Below are 13,765 nucleotides of genomic sequence, written 5' to 3'. Positions count from 1 at the left end.
TGGGAATTTGGCCGTTTATGTCCATTTTCAGTGGGGTAAATTTATCATTGAACATTTCGGTAGCAGAATTTCTTTGGTAACCCAAGATAATATAGGTAAATGTCTATCAATACAAAAAAATTGATGCCATTCCTAGGTGGGACGAAGGGTGATCCGTGACCTTGAATTTGGCACATTTTTCATTTTTGTCAACTTTGAGGGCGCTCTCCGTAAAATCGGTGAGCACGAATCCGCTAATTTTTTTTCAAAATTACTGAGCAAGTCAAAGCCTTCAACAGCATGATATTTTAGAACCTAAGGTGATGAAATGTGGAAGATATTAGCCTCTAAATATGCATTAAAATTTTCGAAATTAACATTTAACACCATTTTCGGTGACCTCGTGCACGTTAACGAAAAGCCAATTTCGCGTCACAGTCACTTTTTCTTGCAAAGACTATAAAGTTCTCTCAATTTCCAGATAATGAACACTTTTGCATAAATATCCATGCTACCACAATCAATCAAAAACGCATAATTTTCTTTTAACTAATATTTTGGAATGCGCATCGGTTGCTATGTGAGGCTGTATCTTAGCAACCAATTGACCTTGGGGCAAAATATTTTGGGATCTTCCATCAGACACTTTGGGGAACATTTGGTGCGATTTTAAAGAAAATCGGAGGGGGTCGGGTGACAAGCACTGGATGATTTGACGTGGATTGACCCCAAAAGATGGCATCTCCTACACATTCATTTGTAGCTCTGTCAGGACAGGCCATTTTTTTATTTTTTTATTTTTTTTTGGCCATTGCTGTGGGTCTGGTAAGCCCAGTCAAGCATGTAAGCAAGAAAGCATCTAAATTTATATACACTGTAGTACAGTTATCACAGATACAGTGATGTTACATGTATATACTGTAATCAATATCTTGTGATCTTTACAATATCATAAGCTACAAATAACAATAAAGTACAAGAAATACTTTGCAGACTATTGCATCATTTACAACCTTTGACGATCTTATAGAACTCATCTACACAAGGATTTGCATGATTTGTACCACTCCCTTTGAAAAAGTCTACTACAAATCAACATTCTGGTTTCATTCTGCATAACTGATTTTGGCTTCTCTCTGTACCACTTCCCACACTCAATAACATTCACACAATGCATGTGATTCATAACTGTAGGGTTTTTAAGGTCTTTCCACACCTTTACCCTTGAAGACTTTTCTTTGTTGTTTTGAATCGTCAAGGAGTAAAGTGCATCAAATAGCATAATCATGCATTTTACAATGGATGTTCACTCTATGGTGACAAACACAAACAGCAGGTAAACATGTGATTTGCAATTCCACGCACATCTCACAAAAGCGTCTGAACACTACAGGCCGCACCGCTGCAAACACCAGACTGTAAGCACATAAAATGCACTAGGCCTACATATGTCATATCCTATACACATAGCACTTGTTTGTATGCATTGTTTCTTTGCAACGTTTCTTTTTCAACAGAGCTGACACACTTTCTTTGCATACATGGCTACATTTTGTACTTGACATGAGAAGAACCACTCCTAATGTATTCTATAATCCAAAAGTCAACATCCACTTGTAATAAATCATTAAGTGTAGATGATCCCTCACGTAGCCCCAAGTCCAGATACTAAATACATGTAGTAATACCATGAGGAAGTGAAACTAGAGTCATACAAAGTGAGCAGTGGACAAAACCAGCTCCAGAGTTTGTAACACGGTAAATCAGAAGTCAAATGACACACCTGTTCATACTATACAATTCATGCTCATTTTTTTTTTGTGTGTGTGTGCAGTAACTTTGATCCCTTTTCAATAGCACATCAATATGAAATATACTTGACAGCAATTCTTTCTTGGTCAATAGCTGTGCTAGGATAGTATAATCATGTATTTGCAATGCATGATTAATATAGATCACACATCTTTAATCTACTCTTCTATGTACTCTTTCTTTAAAATCATGTATACTTTCGAAGTATAAGACAGAAAAATATAAGTGTGATTTTAGCCCAAGCTAAAGTAAGCTCGCTTCAGAAGCGAGCTCAAGTCCTGCGCAGTATAAAGGGGTAAAATGAAATATCAATTTTCTCCAACAGGACTATTGTCATCGTGAACATAAAACAGTGAACATAAAACTATCCAAAGGAGAGCACTTAAAGGGACTGTACAGTACTAGTTGAGGTGGGGATTCAGGTTAATAACATTCCTAAGTGAGATAATAAGAAACCTCTTATGAAATATGAAAGAGCATGTAATTTTAAGAAGGATTCGACGTTTATTTGATGAAAATTGGTTGTCAAATGGCTGAGATATTCAAAAAAGTGATAATAATAGAAGGCAACAGGCCACGATTTTTATTAGGATCTCTTTGTTTCACCTTGTTTTTGGATATCTCAGCCATTTCAAAACCGATTTTCATCATATAAACTTTTGATACCCCCTAGAATTGCATGCTCTTTGACATCTCACAGAGTGGTTTCTGTATATCTCGCAAAACACTAAAAGCTATATCCTCACCTCAACCAGAACTGTACACACCCTTTAAACAAAATAAACCTCCAAGATATTGGACATTGGGTACACAAATGTATTTCTGTAGAAATTCAGGAAAAGTTACCATATATTTCTACCTTCTTGTGTCCAACATAAAGGTTCTCACAATAGTAGTGTTTACAGAGTACTGTAAATACACTACATTGTATGAGATTACTCAAGGCAATCTGTTATTTTCACATCAGTTATGCCATATTTCTTGATTATATTGAACAGCATAACATTCCCATTTCAATCACTTCAATATACAAAGGTCATATACTTTCTCTTTTAAATCATAAAAGCACTTTACAAGTATTTTGAAACACAAAATTTCATCTCAATTTTGCCTGTAGCTACATGTAGACAGTGTAAAGACAGAATCATCATTGTGATGTACCATAAATCATATTCACAACAGATTGAGGTCACAAAATAATTTACAAGTCATACATAAAATGTTTTGTGTCTCTCCAAGAAAGTACTGGTATCTGTGAGACTGCCTTGGTCTCTCTAAGTGCAACAGTTTTTTTTAGTAATTTACCTTTCTTTAATGAATCTGGATATGTGAGAAAATAAACTTGTACTTAACTACAATATAGGGCTAAAAAATGGCAGGTGTTTTGGAGGATAAATCAATATTTCATCCACACGCAATAAATGTCACTGGGTGTTTACTCCATGTGTGTACTAATGGCAGGATATCTTTTCTAGTTACAGACCAAAGGTCATGCATGCAATTAGGAAATGTCTGCTTTTTCTTTTGTACTGAAGTGGTCAGAGGATTTATCCTCGATTGTAACTCATTCTAGTTCAAAAGTTCTGTCAGTGGCTATTGAAAAAGAGATGCAACCACACAGGCATGGCAATGGAGGCCTATACTTCCCAATTACCACATGCATTGATTTTATTCTTTTTATGAGGAAGGAAAACATGTGTAGGTATTGACTCATATTAAGCAACAAAAATATGATCAACACGACTATAATTATGAAAAAGACTCCTTTCTGCTGATTCATAATAAATTATGAAAGTTTGCTTCAACAGTAGCATTCTCTTTTCCACTTACTTTAGTACTGATTGTTCTTCAGAGAGCTTTGTTTTGACAATCAAAAAGGTATCAGCAACTGGGAAGTAATATAAATAGGCCTACAGTCATTGCAGATAATGACATACTAGTGTTTTTCACTAACCTGAAGGCACTACATTGTATGTAATGGTTAATAAAATGTGGAAATTTATGTGAGGGCCAGTCTTGCAAATTTCTGAAACAGTGAAACATTCAGCAGGACACATGGCAGAATGCTCCACAATTCACATGATCCACAGATCTGCTATTTTCAGTAATTATGCAAGTACACATTTTATTTCTGCACTATATGTCTATACTCTGCTATTAAACCAATTCCATCATCTTTCCCGCCCCCATCCCCCTGTCCTTAAATGCCAGACCGACCACATGCATGATTTGGAGGGGAAGCGTTACTTTAATCAATAACGTCAACCTCATTCTGGGAGCTTCCTGCCCGCATTACTGGAGAATCCCAATCTACATCTTAACCACTTGGAGGGAGGATAAGCAAAGTCCACTGATGAGTGAGAGTAATAAGTACCAGGGGGTAGGCTAAATGTAGTTTCAACATACCATTGAACTTTCAGCTTCGCAGGGACAGACAGAAGATGCTAAGTCTTTCCATTACCCTCAGCAGCTGTTCTGCATGTGATATCGATGGAATCTTTTGAGGATGGTCCTAAGAGACTCAATTTGGACTATTACATTTCCTTGCTCAATGCATGAGGGGATTCCACTAACTCACTGTAACAAGCAGGTTAAGCTTGAAATTATCCACTGGAAATTCATACAGTGTACACTGTAGGGGTATCCATTCTTGAGCTTTACCTTGATATATGATGCAATGTCCTGTATGTGCCTACTGGTATCCATAGAATGTAGCATTGCACAAGTTTGAGGTATCTAAAGCTACAGTCACAAATGTTCGTAGGAACGATGCTTTCGTACGAATGTCACTGCTCGTACGAATTCTAAAGTTCGTACGGCCACCTTACGAAAAGAGGGTTTCGTACAAAGTTTTAAAAAAAATCTTGGACAAGACCATCGACCAAGCTATGGACTTACGGCCTTCTTAAGAAGATCTTACAAAATTGTCTAAAAATGGTTCGTACAGCATTCGTAGCAGTTCTTAACGGTATTTGTGACTGAACCATTACAATTCAGCCCTTTCTGGCATGAATCTGTCTGTTATTTATTGCCATCTTGATCAATAATGGCTATTAATAAAGTCATCTACAAAAGGCCAAGTATAGCACCTCATGCCTAAAACATACAGCTGTAGGAAGGGCTACATGTTTGAATTCCTTGAGGTAGTACCTTGGAAATGAAAATAAAATGGCTGGCAAACTATTAACTGGGAGGTACAGGGTGCAACTTGGGGACATTGGCCAATCTGTCATCAGCTGAGAAGGATACTGGGCCAAATTGAAAACATCCCCCATATCATGGGAGGGAGGATTATAATCTACAGGAGCCCCGAGACATGCCATGCACACTACTAGGTAGCCTCACCTACTCAGGTATAACATTCAATCACTTCCCTGAACTCAAGTGCACAGGTACAATGTACAATGTATGCAACGTGGGTATTTTGTTAAACCTCAGAGCACAGAGAGATGAAGAACTCACACTTAATGTTGTACGTAGCAGAAGATATGAACTGGCAGTTTCTAAATTTTAATCATGATTCTATGTACAAATCATCTTCTGTTTTTCTGATAATACCTATGGTGTCCTTTGATAAAACAAAATAAAGATTGGGCTCCTAAGAAGAAAATTTAATGCTAATTGTAAACACTGACGAAATTAAAAACATTTGTATGGCAATATTTTCAAAGCCTCATGTCCACAAATGCTGTATCTAGTGCTTTTCATCATGGCATTAAATTCATTTTATCACATATGTGAATGACATGGTTTATGAGTAATGCCAATGCCTGACACATGCAAAAGTTATGGGTACCTTAGAGTGGCTGTTGTATTATCCTGTCCAAACAGGTAAAAACAGATAAAAACTTGAACAGAACACAAAAGCTCATATTTTACAATCAATCTTCAAATGATAACCATAAGTCAAGTTGCAAACAATAATCTGCCATTACATAGAATAAAAGTTGTAACATTTCCAGATTTCCAATAGTGATGTGCATCTTTAGGCAACTGGATTTGAAATCTTATTTTGATAGAATAATTAAATGAAAACATTATGTATACTGGGTTCAGAACTTTTGTCAGATCTGCAAAATCTAACCAATCAAGAGATAAGTTACAAACGAGATATGGCTATCAGGAAATCTGTAAACCAGAATCTGACCCTTTCATTCCCATTTACAACGAATTGACTGAAGCCACAAGGGTCTCCCTAAAACTTCTACCACATTGCAGGTTTGCTGAGCCAACTGCAGATGTGAATTAGATTTTCCATAATAAGGGAATCCTTGTCCCTTCCTCTCTCTATATCTATACACAGTGTATCTCTCTTATCCTTCATCTTCCAACATTTGACCCCCCCCCCCTCAAAAAAACCCCAAAAAAATAGAGATTGTGTGTTTTAAGCACGCATACCTTGAGTGTGACGATTCGTGTATCAAACTAAACAACTGGCAATCAACAATCCATGACAGTGATATGATCCATGCACAGTCAAATCGAGCCATGATGAGCTTGAATTAGCACATCCAATTGCTTGTTTACAGGAGCAAACAAGACCTTTTCTTTAAACACCATTTACAGTTACTGTGCCAGCTCTTATGGCATAGAGACTCTACTGGTATGCAACAAATACTTGACAAGAAAAATGCTGAAATGACTATAACACCAGTCACAAAAGTTATTTGACTGCCCACCTCATAACACACAAAAAGTCACAGATTAGGATTCTCTGTAATGGATCAAAATGTGTCACTTGTTGTGTGGCTCAAATTTTCAAGTTCATTTCTTACCTGGGATAGTATTATTTTTTTCACTACCTAAACTGTCGAAATTTGATGGCTTCAAACAAACCTAATATCGAGATATTAGCAGTTTTTATGGACCATATTTCTTTTTTTTTTCACTGTGAAATAGAACATGTTTTTATTGCTACTTCTGCACACTATGCCTAAGTGACGCGATATTTTTAATCCTATTTTCTCAGACTTTTTCTATGAAATTGCACCCCCTACAATGTAACTCTCTCTTATTTTAATCACTTCTTAAATGGATTGGGATGGTCCCATTTAAACAAGTTATATACAACATTTTAAAGCTTAGAACTTACTCTTTATAGCAATGAAGAAAAGTGGAAATTCATTCCGGCCTACTTTTTGTGGGTCTTGAGCTGGGAGGTCATACAACAGTATGTGATGCAGTTAGTAGTCAGGTTAACGTATGTACAGTGAATACATATGTATTCACTGTACCAGGTACAATATATGTACCTGGTACTTGTAAAGAGCCATCACAAATTTCATGGGATAGCAAAATTTGTGTTTCAATTCAAAGGATTGTGTTTATTTTTGTTCCTGTTTAAAATTTTCAATGAAATAATATGCAACATAGCCATAAAAATCAATGTATGACATACAACATATGAGAATCACATTCTCAACATTGACATGTTTCACAAATTACTTTGGCTATTCATTGATGCTCCGTATACATGTACATGCACCTCCGCAAGATGTAAAAATAACAACAATTACCAGTCTATCAGGACTGCCCCATCCCTACAGCCCATTAAAGCCCTACAGCCCATAACACCCAACAATTTCCTCAATTTGACATCTACATTCTTAATGTTATCATCAAGGCAAATAAGGAAGGAATGCCATAGAATACTTGCATGCCAAAGAATGCTTGCCTGCATAGCTTAGTATACCTGCTGGTATGACTCATGGTCAATCCTAGGGTCATGACCTTTGGCTTAAAAACATTCTCTCCCTGCTCCACCATACCCAGCTGACTAATCACTTCACAACATAACAAAACATTTCAATTTTGTGAATCACCATAATGAGATTTAGGGTATCATGCTATTGTTTGTTTCAGTAGTATGGTAACAACAATAGAAGTAATATTAAAATCTGGAAAAACCTACAGGCATAGCACTCTACAGATCAAATATCTTAACACTTCTCCTTATTCATAACAGCTCATCAATGACTAATATTACAGGCAAACAATTATAGATTTTCATCAACTTGTTGTGTAGGATACAACAAATTCAGTTGGAATGGCAAACTGAGTAATACTTTGGTATCCTCCTATTAACCTAACCCTGTCAATACTACTGGTAAACCTGTTGCACATTATAGCAATGACGCTTTGAGATATGCCGGTTCTATAAGAGTTAACAACAACAAATCACATGGTGCCAGTAGTGTCCCACGACAAGAAGTTCCCACTAGACACTTGACAGGCAATTGTTTCCGTCGTATTTACCCAAGTGGGACGAAAATAGCGCTGTAACCCCGGCTCAGGCCAAAACCGCCCTTGGAGTTACAAATGTACGTCAGTCCGCTCCCCGAGAATATTGTGACGGCACACTCTCACAGTTCCCACCCTCTCAATTACCCCCCCCCCCCATCTCTTTTTCTTTCCCTCTCTCGTGTCCTTAATTAAGAATGACAAGGAAGATGACAATCACTATCCCAGCTATTATTTACAGTCAATTCACACATCCTGCATTTGTAATTTGGAACAAATCAACAAAGGTCTATTAATATGTCATGCTGATTTGGATATTACTGCCAAATGAGGCATCAATATTAAAGTAGACATGTGCTACAGAAAGGATCATAAGGTGCTCAAAACAAAATTGAGAATATAAAATCTCATTTGAAAAAGCTTTCTGATATCGAGTAAAAACAAAATGAAATGAGATATTTACTGTAATATCTGTGTGGATATCGAATCAATATTTTGTAATCAGCATAACATTACATTTGTTTTTAGATGTTGACCAAAACACACACACACACACACACACACACAAGACATCAGATTGACCTGGAAGAAATACATTGTAACAGCATTCACCTGGTAGAGAAGCAAGATCTACAACTACACTGTACACATACCAGCACCAGTTTTCATAAATTCAATGTGATCACGATAAAATGTGCAACACTGGTATTATATAGTTTTGTTATTTAATTTTCAATTTTTTTCTCATGTGAAATCTACAGTGCAACAGTTGGCAATTTGTCAGATACCATCTTTTATAAACACACTTAGAGCTGGAAATTTATGCACATCTACATACATGCGTGTAGCAAAAGTTACTGTGGCCAGCCGCATTTTATTTAAGGATCGCTTCTTTGGATATCTCGGTCATTTCAAGAACAACTTTATCAAAGAAAGTTGGAAACCATAATTCATTTTATGTATATGCACCTGATATCTGAGCAAAATATTACAGAAATTTGGAAAGCTTTAAGCCATGCATAATATGAGTAAATTTACCTTATTGGTCATGAAATAACATTGTTAATGCTATCTCATTTGCATTCTAATTATATTAAAACTCTAGACTACTTGATGTGAGACAGACGGGGTTTTATAACAAATGTTCATACATTAGACAATTAGTTTTCAGAAAATCTTCAACTTTAAAGTTTAGCTGCTAAAGCCAGGACCTTTTATTATCTGGGACTACTAGTATGTCATTTGTAATGTCCATGCAAATCATGAATCCAGCAATCATGACACACATTCACAACAATATTGCAGGCACAGCCAGAATCAACACATACAGTAACACGGTCTCTATCACACAACAGTAGTGCAGATCTATACCAATCAATGAATGACCCGTTCCCGGTGCCATACCGCAGCTCAGTCATCATTCTCACTGTCCATTGCTAGCACTCCCCACAACTCGCTCGACGATACTTCTAGACCCCACTAGCCGTGTTGGCAGGGGGCGTACCTACCTTGCAGTACAGTTCCTTCGTAGTCATCCTCAGAACGTTTCGCAGTGAACTATTATCCAGTTAAAGATTACGATTCCATGATTGTCCCCAGTAACATCCAAGAGAATGTGTGACCACTGTGTATTCCTCGATGATTAAAGGTGTTGTCGAATATGTGAAAGGGAAAGAAGCTAAGATTGACGGATGTACGACGCCACGTTCAGTGAGAGGAGTGATCATCCGTCGCCGCCATTCGATACCATACCGATAAACTAGTCTTGATCGGAATCAGTTGCGTAACAGGAGTTGGGATTCGTTGTTAATGCACCTCATATTTGATGTTATATTTGGACCAGTATCATCATTTTTCAAACAAGTGATCGTTTTCAACACTTTCATGAGTTATCTTGCTCAGATAATTTGCTAAAGTAATCTTATGTGAGATACCAGAGGTGGTATCCCAAATGATTTGCCTTGAGAGAAGAATATGTGGTACACCTGTCATCTCATCTTCGGTGGGTCGAGCCGATTGGTTTTTAGCCCATTTCAAAGCACGGCGGCCGTACGTACGGGTATGGCGATGTCATCACGATTGGGTGGTGGCGTCATTCCTGTATTCACCACGATCGTGTATATACCTGTATCTAATCATTTTGATTGTTTCCCAAGCAGCCTGTTGCATATTTTCATTTTGATGGTATTACCCATGATCAAATGAATGGCATGTTGATATCCAATAATTTGATTTTTCAAATAGTTGCTACGCAAGCGAAAGAAATATAGAAATTATATCATACCCGTACATATAAATTATGCACAAATATTTTTTGAAATGAGAATTGTAGCCATGTTTACAGTTTCATTTGCATAAGTGCAGGGTAGTGTTCTATGGAAAACAAAAATTGATATCGTAGCTCTCAGACTGAACAATCTTAGGTTATTTTTTTTTCATTTCATGTTACATTTATTATGTAGATCACATTTTTTTTTCGATTTACGAGCCATATTCAAATGGATTCTAATCAATATAGTAAACAAGACATACCGAACAGCAAAAGTCCAAGCAACATCACACAAAAATGGTGAGAATTATGGAATATCAAAGTTTCACGAAATGATGCTTGCAGGAATATAAAAACAAGCTTCGTGGAGAAGATAGATACAACTGATTCATAGTCACGTCAATTCACCCAGACGATCGTTCTGTATTTTCTTTGTGTGTGTGTGTGTGTGTGTGTGTGTGTGTGTGTGTGTGTGTGTGTGTGTGTGTGTGTGTGTGTGTGTTTTTTTTTTTTTAAATTAACAATCAAAAATAACATTGAAGTTATAGTAGGAAGAGAACTGTGAACACGACCTATTATGATAACGAATTTCTTTTTCTGTTCAACAATATACTTATTCTAGTAATAGCAAAGCAATCATACACGATCTACATAGTGTCAAATTAGAGATATATACACCTTTTATACGCTTTTTCTTCGCAAATTGGACAAACTGTGTCATCATTTGATCCTTATCGACAACAAGTATTCAGATATCAGAAACTTCTACATCAACAATTAGGAAAGATACTGATACAGACATGACAGAGAGGGGGGAGACATGCAGACATACACAAGGACAAACAGAGATTTCTCAATTTGTCCTGCGATATTTGAAAGTAAGAGTCATCCAGTTGTCCAGTGATCGAGTGTCTACACCTGTTAAATCGGCACCAGAGAAGATGACATCCATTGCATGCATGCATTTCTTATAGCCGAATTTAGTCTCTCGCTAAGTAAACTTTTCTCGTTTTCACTTTTGTTGGTATATCTAATGATGGGAAATTGCGAATTAAAGCGGGAAGGTCCCAAATGTAACGGCGAATCAGAAACTGCCCTGGATGACAGGAGTACACACTGCTGTGCTCGAGTGATTCACTGGCAAAAAGAAATGAGATTTAAAAATAAAAGAGCTTAACTGAATGGGTTTGCCCGTCGACATACTCGATTTAGGATAGCAATTCTATACCGTCCGAGATTATAGGTCAGCCTTTATAAGCCTATTATGTTCCCAACATTAGGATTAAAAACTCGAAGGCCACATGAAATAATAACCGACTGATGTCAAGCTGTATCAAATCTCGAAGTTTTTCAAAAGTTAAGAATCAAAGGTATAGCATAATCTATATTGCAGAAGGAGAGGTTGTAATATATAACAAGATTTATATGTATATTGCTCAAAACTAGGAGAGACACAAAGTCTGTGGTATCACATGTGGGTAATTTCTATTGGGTGGCGCATGATTGTTCGTTATCGTTTGCATGAGCTTGGCCGTCCAAAATAAGAGGACAACTTTATCGAGTAAATGTCCATCTTGTTTATTTTGTTTTTGGTGAGTTTACATTGCTTTATATGGAATAACTTGGCCACAGGAACGACTGACCCCCCCCCCCCTTAATATAATACTTCTTTCTTTTTAATGGTGCTCCTGTATCCTGTATAGCGGTTGTTGTGACTGATTAAGTTGCGTCGTTTTGTTTTGCTATTATAGTTACCTATACACTCATTTAGTTAGCTTGGTTTCGCTCTATAAAATAACTCTTATAGTTTTATTTGCTCACAAAAAACTTCTAAGTGACCGGCCTACTTTGCAATGGATGATACCAGGAGAAACGAATAATAATCTATAACATGAAGTTAGAATTATAATATGATATAATTTCTTATATTATATAGGAATGCCCAGAACATTTGATTATGGCCATCAATACTATCTACCCTGTATTACCTCAGCTATTACAGCACATTATTCTCTATATAATTATGTAGGCTGTTTTGAATGTTGTAAAAACATTGTCATCTCAAAACTGTTTTTTTTTTTAGTCACGACTTTGTTGGTTATATTACTTATGATATTGTCCTAAAGGACCATAATGTAACTTGTGCCGACCCCCCCTTTTTTTAATATTGCATCCCTTTTTTTCGTTTTTTTTTCGCTTCCCCTTTTATACAGTTTCATTATCATAATGTGATTTCTGATCGTATTTATTCTAGTTTTGTAACTGTTATAGAAATCAATAAAGACATAAATAAAAAAATACTGTCATTATGATTCACGTCTTCGGTCCTCCGTCCTCCGAAAAAAAAATCTTTGTATATATACTGCAATAAGGCCTAAAAACGTGTAGGAACAAACAAAATTTGAATGCACAAACAAGACGAATAACAGGTCCTAACCACAAATTAACAGATTAAGAAAAGCCTAAATGTGTGTTGAAACTATACTGCAATTTGTGAAAAGTGATTATTATCATAATCAATCACCCCCAATTATATAAAATATGGAAACAAAGATGCATCTGAAACCCGTTCCGGGTAATGAGTGATTACTTATTCATGGCCCGATACGAATCATTGAGAACGCGGCAAAATGTCACTACAAAATATTGTGACACGCGAAAATACGATCAATGTCAATTTAGATTATTTTATTAGTGAAAAAATGAGCAAAGAAATTAGGATTCCATCGGGATTCGAACACGAGACCTCCGGAATGATATCGTCCGGTGCTCTACCGACTGAGCTATTACTATAGAAAGCCATACAAATTCTTCCATGGCCACGTTTTCTTTCTCCTGTATTGATGTTTTCGATTGTTTGTTTTGCGTGTGTCGATTCATTCTGTAGATTTATTTTCAATGTATAACTATACTGTTCATAGCCTTGCCACACTGCGTCAGTTCATAGTATTTGGCTTTTCCTGCATTGTTTTTAGTTGTTGTCCGAATTCTGAACGCATTCGGATGAGATGGAATTGATGTTTTTCATTGATCAAATGCACGAATTCTCGCATGTTCATAAACAGATAAACAAAAACTGTCATCATGGTAAAGCAATATATTTTCAGAGAGAGGGGGAGAGATAATAGTTAGAGAGAGAAAGTGAGAGAGAGAGAGAGAGAGGGGGGGAGAGAGAGAGGGGGGGGGGAGAGAGATGGGGAGAGAGAAAGTAAGTAGGGGCAGTATAGATTCACCCTATAAATGTATTATGTGGGTTTAGTGCATTCAGAAATATTTGAAGAACACATCAGTGAAGTTTGCGCAAAATCGGAGGGCCCGTTCAAAAGTTATGGATTTTTGAATGCTGGTTAAAACTATATTTTGTCATCGATAAGAAGGCTATACGATACAAACATGTGATACGGGCATGTGATATTATCAAAGCGGGGGGGGGGGGGAGGGTGGGGTGGTATAAAAAAATATGTT

The 13,765-nt window shown here is 36.7% G+C and overlaps 1 protein-coding gene across 1 annotated transcript in view; it reads right to left on the bottom strand.

Annotated features, from left to right (window-relative positions):
• LOC139744780 (unconventional myosin-Va-like) overlaps window positions 1–9,768 on the bottom strand; it is a gene marked incomplete at its 3' end in the record, with an annotated part of 136,149 nt that extends 126,381 nt beyond the window's left edge. Inside the window, exon 1 of the mRNA XM_071655199.1 lies at window positions 9,540–9,768. Within this exon, the coding sequence (XP_071511300.1) occupies window positions 9,540–9,566 (27 nt within the window). The remainder of the gene's footprint in view (window positions 1–9,539) is intronic.
• Window positions 9,769–13,765: the final 3,997 nt, after the last annotated feature.

Source organism: Diadema antillarum, unplaced genomic scaffold, assembly GCF_040938485.1.
Source record: "Diadema antillarum isolate AM-2024a unplaced genomic scaffold, OU_Dant_1.0 seq00001210_RagTag, whole genome shotgun sequence".
Classification (NCBI taxonomy): domain Eukaryota; kingdom Metazoa; phylum Echinodermata; class Echinoidea; order Diadematoida; family Diadematidae; genus Diadema; species Diadema antillarum.
Note: the sequence above shows the minus strand (reverse complement) of the source record. Positions and strands in the feature narration are given on the sequence as shown.